General features: G+C 42.4%; 2 protein-coding genes across 2 annotated transcripts; both read right to left on the bottom strand.

Moving 5' to 3' along the window:
- Positions 1-744: 744 nt before the first annotated feature.
- Positions 745-7,675, bottom strand: LOC308375744 (tripartite motif-containing protein 16-like; the record flags this gene model as incomplete). Its single annotated transcript, XM_080851922.1, has 8 exons — positions 745-1,254; positions 2,889-2,989; positions 4,851-4,910; positions 5,525-5,557; positions 5,673-5,838; positions 6,006-6,239; positions 6,464-6,559; positions 7,088-7,675. The coding sequence occupies 8 exons, from the start codon at positions 7,673-7,675 to the stop codon at positions 745-747; spliced, it is 1,788 nt and encodes a 595-aa protein (XP_080708048.1).
- Positions 7,676-12,181: 4,506 nt separating this feature from the next.
- On the bottom strand, positions 12,182-14,359 carry LOC308375745 (uncharacterized protein; the record flags this gene model as incomplete). Its single annotated transcript, XM_080851923.1, has 4 exons — positions 12,182-12,346; positions 13,250-13,483; positions 13,707-13,802; positions 14,300-14,359. 4 exons carry the CDS (start codon positions 14,357-14,359, stop codon positions 12,182-12,184), a joined length of 555 nt encoding a protein of 184 aa, XP_080708049.1.
- Positions 14,360-14,990: the final 631 nt, after the last annotated feature.

Below are 14,990 nucleotides of genomic sequence, written 5' to 3' on the forward strand. Positions count from 1 at the left end.
TACTTCCTGATGCCACATGCTGATTTAAAAGGGAACCCCCTTTCACAGGCAGAGTGTGCACAGGTAGTGCTGGTAGTCCATCCAATCATATCATCTGGGATGAATTTTTTTTCCGTCAAAGAATTTAATTTATTCATTAATTTAACGGGATGATAAAATAATTTTAACACATTTAACAAAAATACTTCTGAAATAAATCACACACACACACCAAGAAAAAGAGTACATTAGAGCACATTGAATGCTAGTCTACAACTGTTTATTCATCATTTTGCACCAGAAACAATCATAAACATACTGGTCTCATTATAACGGAATTAATAAAGAAACAGAGGAACACATTTCGTTGGGGGTCAATTGTTGGATGAATACGGTCTCATTAGGATTAAACAACATGGTACATAATATTGTGGTTGTCATATAAAACCAGGTATAAGCACATGCATGCAATAACAGAGGGACTACACAATTGGGAGAGTGAGGTTATGCAACACAGAGCTCATCAAAACCTTTCACTCACAATGGCTTATTTCTGCTGTGGTGATACTGCATGTGTTACAGCAGAGGTCTAGAGGTACAGATATTGTAATAGCTTGGGTCCAGAGATGTGGAAATGGCTTCAGTCTGTTGTTGTCTTCAAGATCAAAGACTCTCAGGCCCAGCTGCTAGATCCTTACGTGTGATAGATGTGTTCAAGTATGTGATGTGTGAGATGCATGTGCTAACAGCATCTAGATATGTCAGTCACAGCAGCTTCACTGATGATTTAGAACCCCAAAAGCTAAACCCAGGGTGGAGTGTGTGAGTGAATGAGGTCTGGACTCTGTGCAGGAGGGTCATTGTGTCAGAGATGCTGTAGAAGGCCAGAGTTCCTGCCCTGTGATCCACATACACTCCTATTCTGGAGATGGCCACTAGAGGGAGGTCAGTGTGTTTATCATTGTGCCAGAAAAAGGAGCCTCTGCTGTAGAGGTTCAGACACCAGGACTGATCATTATATCCAAACCTACACTCATTACCCCCTCCTCTCCTGCTGATGCTTTTATATGAGACTGCTATATTAACACCCCCACTCCACTCAACCTCCCAGTAGCAGCGTCCAGACACACCCTCTCTACACAGCACCTGCTCCCACTTATCAAATCTCTCTGGATGATCAGGATATGACTGGACATCATCTCTCCTCTTCACACTCCTGTTCCCCTCAGACAGATGGAGGCCCCTGTGTGCTGTGTTTGGATCCAGTGTGAAGTGACAGGAATCTGATGGAGGAGAAGACAGGACAAACTTAGTTATTTGTATGTGTTAGGTATGTGAGTGTGTGTGTGTGTGTGTGTGTGTGTGTGTGTGTGTGTGTGTGTGTGTGTGTGTGTGTGTGTGTGTGTGTGTGTGTGTGTGTGTGTGTGTGTGTGTGTGTTTGTTGTTATTTTATATGAGTCTTCGCATGTGGGGGATGAGATTTATTTCTGTAATTTCTTCTGTGGGGGAATGTTTCACATATAAGTGAGATTTGTTTTTGTGTGTGTGATTCTGTACGTGTTTGTGCAATTGTACATGTGTGCATGTCTGTATTCAATAGTTCAAAAGTGAGCATGGTCATGCCTGTGTGTCTGTGTTTTTGTTATTTTAGCATGTTGTTATTTTAAATTCTATCTAATCTGTCTGAAGGGAGCCCTTTGTATGAAAATGATTTATGCTGATATTTGGGTTTGTTTCATTTGATTCCATTGTGTGAGATGAGTCCTTCATATATAGGTGTGTATATATAAAGTGTTCCAGTGTCTTTGTATGTGAAAGTCTGTAGGTGGCATTGGTTTTATGGGTGTGTGTGAGAGAGACAGAGAGAGAGAAATACAGAGTGTGGAAAGAGATATCTTTGCAGATATTAGATACACTGAGTGTGTGTGTGTTCAGGTGTGTCTATATTCAAACATCCAGAAGTATGAATGTTTAAATGTGTTTGCAAACCCCTTGCTGGGCAGCCTCTCCCTCTCCTTCTATATCATACTATGCTAATACTGATGCTGATAAAGTGGCCATTTTACATAATGTTAATTGTTTACCTAAATGTATCTCTCTATCTGTATATCAAATTGATGTTTTCAAACAAAATGATCTATCTTTCATAGCATGACTTTTGCTCACAAATACTGATGGCTGTGGAAACTTCTGATCACCATATCCATTTGGTACATAAACGTGTATTGGCAGCCGAACAATGAACTAGACTATCTTCGCTGTGGGATGCTGCTGTAGTCTCTCCACCTGATCTACTTGTAGAAACCCTCGGCCTACGTCTAGCCACCCCAACCACACGGTCATGCACTTATTCTACTCCATACTCTGTGCTACCACCTGCATAGATTTATGCTCCATTACTCTACTTACCCTTGTAATAGTAACCTTACAAGCACACTGTATACCCGCAAAGCTGTCCTACAATACTTGAATGCTCTCTCCACACCTACCTACACCTACACCTACACCTATCTACCATGTTACATTTGTAACTATTGTACATTTACCACATGTATGTTATCATGCTCTTCCTGATACGTGTATGATTCAACCTGCCATGGTTCTGATGGCATCCCCTCCCCTTCTAAACCCCCCCCCCCCCCCTCTGCCACAAGCCCCCCTCCCCCTTCTATCTCCACCCAGCCGGCTCTATGCAGATGGAGTTTTTTATTAATATACTGTAAGTGACACTGAGGGTGAAAATGTGTGTGTGTGTGTGTGTGTGTGTGTGTGTGTGTGTGTGTGTGTGTGTGTGTGTGTGTGTGTGTGTGTGTGTGTGTAGACATGGATGTAGGTTTGAATTTGTTTGCTGCTATGATCATGATTGTATGCATGTGATTATTTCCCTGTCTGTGCATGTGCGTATGCACGTTGTATGTGTGTAATAGCGTGCATGTTTCTATGTCCAACTTACACTGTGAGAACTCCTCTCTGGTCACTGGTTCAGGATAAACAGCCTGGACTTCAGACACTGAGACAAAAAACACACAAAATGCTCATATATAAAGAATGCTGACTCTCCTGTTGTGTTCATATTTTTCTTAGACTCAGGGTGTTCACATGTCTGTTGGATCCACAACATTATTGTTTTTTTTATTACATCCACAAGACGTTATTTAAAATATAAACACTGATGAGACATTGACTTCCTTATAGATTTCAACAATCATTTTCACACTTTTTCAAAACACTAAACACATTCACCATATCAGTTGAATATGTGCACTAAACACTAAACACATTCACCATATCAGTAGACTATGTGAACTAAACACTAAACACATTCACCATATCACTAGAATATGTGAACTTAACTGTGGATACTTTTGCATTGCTTTGATACAAAATGTATTCAATGACCACATAAATTCATGGTTACCTGTCTCAGTCAATGTTCACCACCAGTAAAACTCTGTGCAACTACAGCAATTTTGCAGACATTTAGAAACTCTGCTCAGAACAGTTCACTTCAAAACTGGACACAATTTAGAAAACTGTTGATGTAAAGATGCAGTATTCAACAGGCAAATGAATTCACTTGAAATAAAACGATTAAAAAGATTATTGTCATAGTTTGCAGACAATGTGTTTGTGACGGGTCACCTGAGTGACCCGCCACTGCAGCCTGTAGGCTGCCATTACTGAACTGGATGCAGGTGTTTTGGGTGTTTTGCATGTTCGTGTACATGTACAGTTTATATGTTCCGTTAACAACGTCTTTCTGTTCAAATAACCACACAATTTCAATGTCTTGTCACACATGTTCTGTTTATTTAGTTTATCAAACTACAGCGCAATATCACCTTGCATTGTCCATCTTACCGTTGTTAGTGTCGTCTTGCGTCTGTCAGTTTATTAAGTGAATGTACTGCCTAAAGCGTGAGTTTGAACTTCTCGGCTGACCGAATTATTGTTGTATTTTGGCTGATTTATCATGTGTGGCTATGTCGTCACCGAGCCTAATGTATACTACGTTAGTGTAGTCTCTTCCCAGCTACGTGGGACAATTGTTTATTTAAGTATGGCTGCTGTGAGCCACAGGTGTTGGTGCCTGGGCCGATGACACACCTGCTATTGATAATTGGCATGAGCCAATTGGATGTGGTGTCTAGGATACTTAAACTCCCTTTTCTTTTGTTCGAGAGAGTTGCCTGTTTAATAGGACGTTAGTCTTAGGTGCTCTCACTGGACTAGATCCACGGCCCTTTTACTTGCCCTTGTTTTGTTTGCATGAGTGTTCGTGTTTAATAAGGCATAAGCCTTACGAGCTCATCAGACCAGTGAATGTGGTCTTTTACATATAGTCGACTATTTATTGTGCATGTCGGTATCGAGACTATGATGCCTTTTTATGTCTTATTGAAAATTGTATTATTTATATTGATTTATTATTGTCATTGTTTTTACTGCCTTTGTGCCGTTTTTGGGTAGAATAAAAACCCATCTTTTCTAACATCTTCTCCCTCCTGAGTCCTCCTATGAGCATAACCCCTTAGCTCTAACCTCGAGGCTATCCCGACCTTTAACAGTGTTCAATTTCATGCTTTGTGTTGTTTGTTTGCAGCCTTGTTACCAACTAAGCAAAAGTGTTACAGAACACCATTTGCAGTGAAATGTGCACCTGGAAACCCTGGAAAACAAGACTCAGGGTGTTTTTACACATGATTAATATCAAGGCCTTTATAACTCTGGAGCCCAACCACACCTCCAAGCATCCTTTGTCTCGTAGCTGAAATAGGGTTTAATTGAGATCAGATTATATCACTACAGTAAAACTATTATTGCTGATGTAAAGGCTTAGAGGCTGTTAGAATCAGTCAGTAATGACTTACTCAATGGTGGCAGCCACTCCTTACTGTCTGTTCTTCTGACTGGGAGCTCAGGATCAGCATCTGGGATCCCAACACAGAGAGACACACATTCACCCAGGATCTGAAGACCAGACTCACACACTTATTTCCACTGACTAAGCCCACACTGTAGTTCTAGCTGGCTTCATCTTCAGGTTTTATGTTTCACTTAATGTATGTTTTATCAACAGTGTCAGACCTGTGAAAAGTTGTTTCACTTCAGCTGTCAAAGCAAATTTAATTTCTAAGGCAACTGCCTTTTCCTTCACCAAGAGTTATTCAGCTTTACAGTGCTTAGATATAACATAAAACCATTACTGGTGTCCAGGAATGTAACCTTAACCCTGTACATTTTTACTGATGTGTCTTATGCTTCACCCAACCTGAGATCAAATTTCAAAAGTTGTTTAAATATATACACATGAAATGAAAACACCTATCTCATCAGATGACTTTAACAAACTACAACTCAGAGGGCTACAATATTGATCAGTGTAATTACCAATGATGTGTGTGTGTGTGTGTGTGTGTGTGTGTGTGTGTGTGTGTGTGTGTGTGTGTGTGTGTGTGTGTGTGTGTGTGTGTGTGTGTGTGTGTGTGAGAGAGAGAGAGAGAGAGAGAGAGAGAGAGAGAGAGAGAGAGAGAGATTGACTCACATTCTAAAGACTTGATGATCTGGATATTCGTCACTATTGAGAGATACAGAAAAATATATCAAAATTAAGCCTCAAATGTGGGAGCCATGTCTTCTCAAACTTTAAAATAAGCAACTAATTATTTAGTCAATTCTACATGTTCATCCACCTGCTGCAGATATCCTGACTACTTCCTGCCTGAAGATGTCATCCAGTTTCTTCTCCAGCTGCACCTTCACTCCAGAGACAGATTCCTTCACACCCTCAAAAGGGAAGCTTTGGTTGAAGGTCATGCTGGGCGAGGAGCGAGGGCAGTCTCTGATTGACGGGAAATTCTAGAGAAATACATAAAAGGTGAGGACATGATGGGTGAATTCAGTTGGTTAGTGTGTTTAGGTATTTGAAAATGTATATAACATTACAAACTACCTTAAAAGATCTAGAAAATTATGCATTTTCCTCTCCTAAACCCACATGGATGCTTAATTGCAAATTCTGTTACCTTGAGGAAATGGATGTGATCCTCTGTGTGTGAAAGCTGCTCCAGCTCAGCATCTCTCCTCTTCAACTCAGCAATCTCCTGCTCCAGTCGCTTCAGGAGTCTTTCAGCCCGACTCACCTCAGCCTTCTCCTGATCTCTGATCAGCTCTTTCACCTCAGAGCGCCTTCTCTCAATGGAGCTGATCATCTCAGTAAAGATCCTCTCACTGTCCTCCACTGCTGTCTGTGCAGAGCTCTGTTAGGAGACACACAAAGAGGAGGTGGACAGGAGACACACATAGGTAATTGAAGGAGCAAACTCACTGTGACTGGCTCCTCTTGATCAAATGACCAAGGGCAAATCCTGCCAAACAATGTCTTTCTGTGATGATCTATATCATGTAGATGGCAGCATAAAGGTGATGAGACAATAACAAGTGATTGCTGACCCAGCGGTTGTGTTATGTGGTCAGTTCTCACCTTGAGGGTCTCCACAGCCTTCCTCAGCTCCTGCAGCTCCTTCTCTCTCTCCTGGATTCTCTGCTGGAATCTCCTCTGGGTCTGCCCCAAATGCCTCTGTTAAAAATACAAAAACAAACAGACTCTTTTCACCATATTATCGGTGGATCGTTTACAACAATGATGATCGAACATCACACATGACAGCTGAACATTTATAAGCATTTATAAACCTTAAAGAGCTTTAATGACACATTGAAGCAGTCCCTATCATCTTCATGTGAAAATCAGGATGAAGCCATGAGCTATGTTCAAGAGGAGCACTGAAATCAAACAGCAACAACACTTGTGGCAAAACTATCTCACAACCTTTAGAACTGAACAGGCCATTATTTTACGATGTAAGCACATGTTCACTTTGATGCCGGCAGGTAAATGTTTCACTGTTTTTACTCAACACTGGACCTTGCACCTGACAAACATTTCCTGATTCTTCCTTTCTCTAACGGGCAAAGTCATTGCAGAAACAGCCAGACTTAAAGACTGGTGAGATAGTATTCTTATAGTTATAGTATTATATTCACATTTAGTACGTATAAGAGCCCTCATAGAAATGTTGGACACACATGTAGCTCCAGTACTGACCTGTTTGTCTGTCCGTTCTGCTGCAGCTGAGACTGTATCATGTCCTTTATGTTCGTACATCGTGCACAGAAAGCAGATACAACTCTGATCGGTTCGACAAAATATTTCAAAAACCTTCTTATGATGAGAGCAGATTCTCTCCTGTAGCTGGCCTGTGGCATCAATCACTGAGTGTTTTCTACCGGGGTTGACATCATTGTGTACTCCAAAGTGAGTTTCACAGTAAGACAACAGACAATCCAGACAGGACTTCACAGCTTTGAGTTTTCTCCCAGTGCAGAGGTCACACTCCACATCTCCAGGTCCAGCATTTGAGGGAGTAACAGGAGAAGCATGGATTCTTGTCTTCCTGAATTCGTCCACCATTTCAGCAATCAGAATGTTTCTACTAAGAACAGGTCTTGGGCTAAATGTCTGTCTGCACTGGGGGCAGCTGTAGATGCCTTTACCATCTTCCTGATCCCAGCAACCTTTAATACAGCCCAGACAATAAGTGTGTCCACATGGAACAGTAACTGGATCCTTTATAAGATCCAGACAAACTGAACAAGTAAAAGAATCCTGTCTTTGGGTCGAAGCTTCCGCCATTTCTCCCAGCCACGATCACACGTAGGGAGATAACAGTGTGAGGGTTCAGTTCCTGTGTCAGGTGTTTTATTGTAAGGAGGAGTGGCAGAGATGATGCCACACTGTTGAGGAGGAGTCGGTCATCTGAGAATGTACGTCTGTGTGTGTGTGAGAGAAAGAGAGTGAGAGAGGGGAGGAGAGAGAGAAGGAGAGAGAGAGGAGAAAGGGAGTGGAAGGACAAAGGGAGAGATAGGTGGAAGAAGAGAGAGGAAGGACAAAGGGAGAGATAGGTGGAAGAAGAGAGAGAGGGAGAGAACCAGTAAAATGGAGTCTGATGGGAGAGTGTGTAGCTGTGTGTGTAGGAATCATCACAGTACTTGGTGTGACATGGTGTTCATGAGAGAACTTCATCCACAGTGGGCCTGAGAACTGGCTGTTTTGGAGTTATGTGCAGTTGTGTCTTTAAATCAATTAGCAGCTGGCTAGGTTTAAACAAACTTCAGATGTGTTAATCAGGAATAATAAAAATGTGTTCTTCATTAAATAAAGTCCACTATCTGTTGTTTGCCATTATTGTTATCACTCTGCCCAGGCTCTTCACCTCAAAGGCAAATCTGACCGATTTTTTTAAAGGCTGCTCACGGCAAATTGATATAAGCAATTCATTTAGATCAATGAGTCACAAAGCATAAAATGTAAAATGTAATTTATTAGCTTGACAGCCCTAATCTAAACCAAACGTTGTCCTCAGACATCACACAGAAGCCATCAGATACACCTACACTACAGAGTAGCCAGTACACTGTGATGAAATCCATTCAAAACACTCCTGTAAGAACCTGTTACTGCAATGAGTGATGGCGCTAATGGATTCCCCCCAGAACAACCTCTTCACATGATGAACACAATATAAACACATGTAGACACTTTCAGAACTTTTCTTTTCTCAATGTACTGTATTAAAATTAACTGAAATTCTGAGAAAAAGTAAATCTACCACAAAATATGTCAAGAACATTGTATACAGTAAAATAATGTTTTAATGTATTGAGCATTCTAAACTAATGAAAAATAAACAGTTTGTACTCTTTGTGGATCAATTGTTCCAACACAAGTAAAGTGGCCCATGGCCCATTAGTCTACCTATTCTGAGGTTCTGATTGGCCCATGGCCTATTAATCTACCTATCCTGAGGTTCTGGTTAGCCCATGGCCCATTTATCTACTGAGGTTCTGATTGGCCCATGGCCCATTAATCTACCCATCCTGAAGTTCTGATTGGGGTGTGACCACTTTTGACTCTTAGTGTTTCCACCTGGGGAATTGTGTGTTAGTTGGGTTTGAGCCGTGATGACTTGAGTTCATGAAATTGAATGCCAGTGCTTACTGAATAAACACATGGTGCAGCCAGTGATACATGAAGGGATTTGTGTGTTGAGTTTTGCATAAAGTACAACAAATCTGAATTAAAATGTGTGAAAACAGGGTGATAGTGTTTTATAGTTTTGGGAAATGAGTCTGTCTTTTGGTCGATGGCTTCATGGTTTGGGATGTTTAGTTATTTAGTTAAGAGGCCCAGTTATAGTGTGACAGCTATCGAGAAAAACTGTAATCAAGGTAATCTAAAAAAACAAAAAAGATTATTTAACAAATTGCTTCTGTCTGTTTTTATTTGCATTTTATTCATCATCCCATTTAAGGGTTGTAAATACATTCTTAGTTTTGCTTCAGAGGTCATCTGCAGAGCATTGTTTTCTGCCCAGACCACCACCACACCAGTTGGGTACACCTGCCAATACGTGGGGTCACCCAAGCGCTTCACCCCAGAGTCACAACAGCTTCACCCTCAATGTCACACCCTAAACCCAGGGTAGAGAGGCTGGGTGAATGTAGTCTTGATACAGCATACTGTATGTACATCTCGCTCACAACAGCTTCACTGATGCGCCAACTGTATTAAGCAAAAACCCAGGGTAAAGTGTGTGAGTGAATGTGGTCTGGACTCTGTGCAGGAGGGTCATTGAGTCAGAGATGCTGTAGAAGGCCAGAGTTCCTGCCCTGTGATCCACATACACTCCTATTCTGGAGCTGGCCACTAGAGGGAGTTTAGTCTCTTTTTGATTGTGATAGAAATAGGAGCCATTGGAGAGGTACAGACTCCAGGACTGATCATCATGTCCAAACATAGGATCATTACCCCTTCCTTTCCTGCCCATGCTTTTATATGTGACTGATATCATAACCCTCTCCCCACCCCTCTCAACCTCCCAGTAGCAGCGTCCAGACACACCCTCTCTACACAGCACCTGCTTTTGCCCATCAAATCTCTCTGGATGATCAGGATAGGACTGGAGCTCATTTCTCCTCTCCACCCTCCTGTTCCCCTCAGACAGATGGAGTTCTCTGTGTGCTGTGTTTGGATCCAGTGTGAAGTGACATGAGTCTAATGGAGGAGAAGACAGGACAAACTTAAGAATTTATATGTGTTCGGTATGTTTGTTAGGTGTGTATGGTGTTAGGTATTTTATGTGTTAGGTGTGTGTGTGTGTTGGGGGGGGGGGGGGGGGGGATGGTTGTTATTTTATATGAATCTTTGTGGGGGCTAAGATGTTTTTATGTGAATTTTTCTGTGGAGGAATGTTTTACATATAAGTAAGATTTGTTTATGTGTGTGTGATTCTGTACATGTTTGTGCAGGTGTACATGTGTGAGTGTCTGTATTCAAACTAAGTGAGCACTGTTATGTCTGAGTGTGTGTGTGTGTGTGTGTGTGTGTGTGTGTGTGTGTGTGTGTGTTTGTCTGAAGGGAGTCCTTGGTATGAATGATTGATGTTGAGTGTGTGTAAGTATTTGGTTTTGTTTCATTTGATTCCTTTGTGTGAGATGAGTCCTTCGTATATAGGAGTGTGAAAGTGTTCAAGTGTCTTTGTGTGTAAAAGTCTGTAGGTGTGATTGGTTGTATGGGTGAAGGGAGAGAGATAACGAAATAGAGAGAGGGAAAGAGAGAGAGAGAAATACAGAGAAATACAATTGTCTCTTTCTTCCACGAGTGCATATTTTATATCAGCTGGACATCAATGCCAGTTTGTCGTCCTAGTTTTTGGCCGATCATGGACTTCATGTTCCAAATGTGCCTAAGAGATGCACCCAGAAGAGTGTGTCTGGCCTAAAACGCCTGGCAGGGATTGTGGAGGAGTCAACTATGCTGACAGAAGTCATGTAGAATCCATGCCTGCACCCCCCATTCTATACCAAGGGGAGACAGGTGGTGTGAGGGGAGACAGGTGGTGTAAGGGGAGACAGGTGGTGTGAGGGGAGACAGGTGGTTTGAGGGGAGACAGGTGGTTTGAGGGGAGGTGGTGTGAGGGGAGACAGGTGGTGTGAGGGGGGACAGGTGGTGTAAGGTGAGGTGGTGTAAGGGGATACAGGTGGTGTAAGAGGAGACAGGTGGTGTGAGGGGAGACAGGTGGTGTAAGGTGAGACAGGTGGTGTAAGGTGAGGTGGTGTAAGGGGAGACAGGTGGTGAAAGGTGAGGTGGTGTAAGGGGATACAGGTGGTGTAAGGGGAGACAGGTGGTGTGAGGGGAGACAGGTGGTGTGAGGGGAGACGGGTGGTGTGAGGGGAGACGGGTGGTGTGAGGGGAGACGGGTGGTGTGAGGGGAGACAGGTGGTGTGAGGGGAGACAGGTGGTGTGAGGGGAGACAGGTGGTGTAAGGTGAGGTGGTGTAAGGGGATACAGGTGGTGTAAGGGGAGACAGGTGGTGTGAGGGGAGACAGGTGGTGTAAGGTGAGGTGGTGTAAGGGGGAGTGGTGGGTTGAGAGTGAGCGCCAAAGCAAGCGGATGAGGAGAACTGAGTTAAAATAAAGTGTGTGTGTGTGCGTGTGTGTGTGCTGATAAGGAGAACTAAGTTTAAATGAAGTGTGTGTGTGTGTGTGTGTGTGTGTGTGTGTGTGTGTGTGTGTGTGTGTGTGTGTGTGTGTGTTGAGGAGAACTGCACCTCCTCCCGCATTTCCATTTAGAACACCATTTTAGGAAAATGGAAAAAGACACTGTTCCTCTACCCATGAACTATAAAAGCTATAATGAAATGCTGAACTGCTTAAACATGTAGGTCCATGTGATTGCTACTGAAACTTGACTTGTGTTTTGGAATAAAGTAACCTGTATAAAATGTACTTGTGTTAAACTCACATCGTAGGAAATCCACTCTGGTTGTAGGTTCAGGAGGAAAAATAGCCTGGACTTGAGTCACTATTGAGAGAGAAAGAACCATATTGGAAACAACAATGACTGGTGTTAATGTCAACATTGCATCAACCTTCTGTTTTTATGATGGCAGTACTTTTGAGTTCTGTTGTTGAGGGACATTATGAGTCTCCAGCTTCTTCAACCTTAAAGACCCTCTTTAGACAAGTAAACATGGAGACACCTGCAGAGTATCTCAGCTTCACTGACATACAAAGGATATGTTACAAATATGTGACATTGAGGAATACAGGTTCATGTAAACATATGTGAGTAATGTGATTAACCTGATGCAGATATCTTCATGACTTCCTCCTTGCAGAAATCCTCCAGCTGCGTCTTTAGTGAGGAGACAGATTTCTTTACAGTCTCAAAAGAGACGCCTTGGTTCACAGAGATGCAGGATAAGTCTTTAGACTCAGGCGTCTCACTGACTGACTGGAAAGTCTAAATGAAGACACACAAAGATAGAGAGAAATAGAGAGAGAAGAAGAACAGATGAAAGAGAGGGCGAGAGAGAGAGAGAGAGTGAGAGAGAATAGCTACATTCTCTACAAATAAAGCATCTGCGTAAAATTCAGTTGTACGTTTAAATACAGTTGATCAGGAAACTTTTTTGTTAATTACAACTAAAACCTTCAACTATTACAGAGCACACAAGACTCTTAAGTTCGATATCATCCTCTGATGTTTGTGTGTGTGTGTGTGTGTGTGTGTGTGTTAGAGAGTGAAGGTGTGTAGGTGTGTATGTGTGTGTGTGTGTGTGTGTGTGTGTGTGTGTGTGTGTGTGTGTGTGTGTGTTTAACTTCAAGGTTTTTTGTTGATGTTTTGAATCTCACATGAGTTTGCCATGTATGGTTGTCCTAATGCCACTGGTTTGCCTTGACCTACATGTGGCCTGACCAAAGAGGCAGAGTGGCAGGCACCTGTGCACCTCAAGTGCCTCCAAACAAACTGTGAGCCATGATGTCAGGGCAGATGTGCTTTTATCAATTAGCCACAGGAAGTGACATCACTCAAGCCCCGTCTGTCAGCAAGTATTCTTCCTACCATGTGACCTAACAATTGCATAATGATTTTTAGCAGTTTTCTGAAGAATGAATATGTCTTTAGTGATGAATTCAAAAACATTCTCTATAGACACGTAACTGCATGGGGTAAAAATCTGTTCAAATGTTGTGGAGTGAGTTACAATAAGAAGCAAAATAGTCTGGAAAAGTAGAGATCCTGGAAGGAAATTCAACAATATCTAAATTTAATTTAAATGTCCACCTAGGAATATATTCAACATTAATCAGTGCCCTATATATTCAACATTCTGTGCACTAATAATCCATCATCAACAGTTACCTTGAGGAAATGGATGTGATCCTCTGTGAGTGAAAGCTGCTCCAGGTCAGCATCTCTCCTCTTCAGCTCAGCAATCTCCTGCTCCAGTCGCTTCAGAAGGTCTTCAGCCCGACTCACCTCAGCCTTCTCCTGAGCTCTGATCAGCTCTTTCACCTCAGAGCACCTTCTCTCAATGGAGCTGATCATCTCAGTAAAGATCCTCTCACTGTCCTCCACTGCTGTCTGTGCAGAGCTCTGTTAGGAGACACACAAAGAGGAGGGGGAGAGGACACAGCGTGAAGGGGGAAACTTACCTGTGGTGTGACTGGCTCTTGTTGATCAAATGACCAAGAGCAAATCCTGTCAAACCATGTCTTTCTGTGATGGTCTGTATCATATAGAGATGGCAGCATAACGGTGATAACACAATAACAAGTAATTGCTGAGACAGCGGTTGCGTTATGTGGTCAGTTCTCACCTTGAGAGTCTCCACAGCCTTCCTCAGCTCCTGCAGCTCCTTCTCTCTCTCCTGGATTCTCTGCTGGAATCTCCTCTGGGTCTGCCCCAACTGCCTCTGTTCACCATATTATCGGTGGATTGTTAACAAAAATGATGATCAAACATTACACATGACAGCTGAACATTTATTAGCAAAAACCTTTAAATACATTTAAGACTTTTCAAGAGATTTAATGACACATTGAAGCAGTCCCTATCATCTTCATGTGAAAATCAGGATGAAGCCATGAGCACCTCTGAAATAAACAGCAACAAAGTTAGCGGCAAAGCTATCTCACAACCTTTAGAATAGAACATTATTTTACGTGTTAAGAATATATTCACTCTAATGCCGACAGGTTAATCTTTCACTGTTTTTACCCAACACTGGACCTTGCACCTGATAACAATTTTCTGATTCTTCCTTTCTCTAACGGGCAAAGTCATTGTGGAAACAGCCAGACTTAAAGACTAGTGAGATAGTATTCTTGTAGTTATAGTATGACATTCACAGCTAGTATGTATCAGAGCCCTCATAGAAAGGTTGGACACACATGTAGCTCCAGTACTCACCTGTTTGTCTGTCCGTTCTGCTGCAGCAGTGACTGTGTCATGGCCTTTATGTTTGTCCATCGTGCACATTAAGCAGATACAACTCTGATCAGTTCGACAAAATATTTCAAAAACCTTCTTATGATGAGAGCAGATCCTCTCCTGTAGCTGGCCTGTGGCATCAATCACTGAGTGTTTTCTTCCTGGGTTGACATCAGACAGCAATCAGAATGTTTCTACTGAGAACAGGTCTTGGCCTTAATGTCTGTCTGCACTGGGGGCAGCTGTAGATGCCTTTACCATCTTCCTGATCCCAGCAACCTTTAATACAGCCCAGACAATAAGTGTGTCCACATGGAACGGCAACTGGATCCTTTATTAGATCCAGACAAACTGAACAAGTATCAAGTAACAAGAATCCTGTCTTTGGGTCGAAGCTTCCGCCATGTCTCCCAGCCAGGAGCACACACAGGAAGACAACAGTGTGAGAGTTCAGTTAATGTGTCAGGTGTTTTATTGTAAGGAGGAGTGGCAGAGATGTTGTTGCCACACTGTGAAGGAGGAGTCAGTCAGATTAGGAGTCTGTGTGTGTGTGTGTGTGTGTGTGTGTGTGTGTGTGTGTGTGTGTGTGTGTGTGTGTGTGTGTGTGTGTGTGTGTGTGTGTGTGTGTGTGAGTGTGAGTGTGAGTGTGAGAGAGAGAGAGAAGGAGACT

Source organism: Sprattus sprattus (genome assembly GCF_963457725.1).
Source record: "Sprattus sprattus genome assembly, chromosome: 15".
Taxonomy (NCBI): domain Eukaryota; kingdom Metazoa; phylum Chordata; class Actinopteri; order Clupeiformes; family Clupeidae; genus Sprattus; species Sprattus sprattus.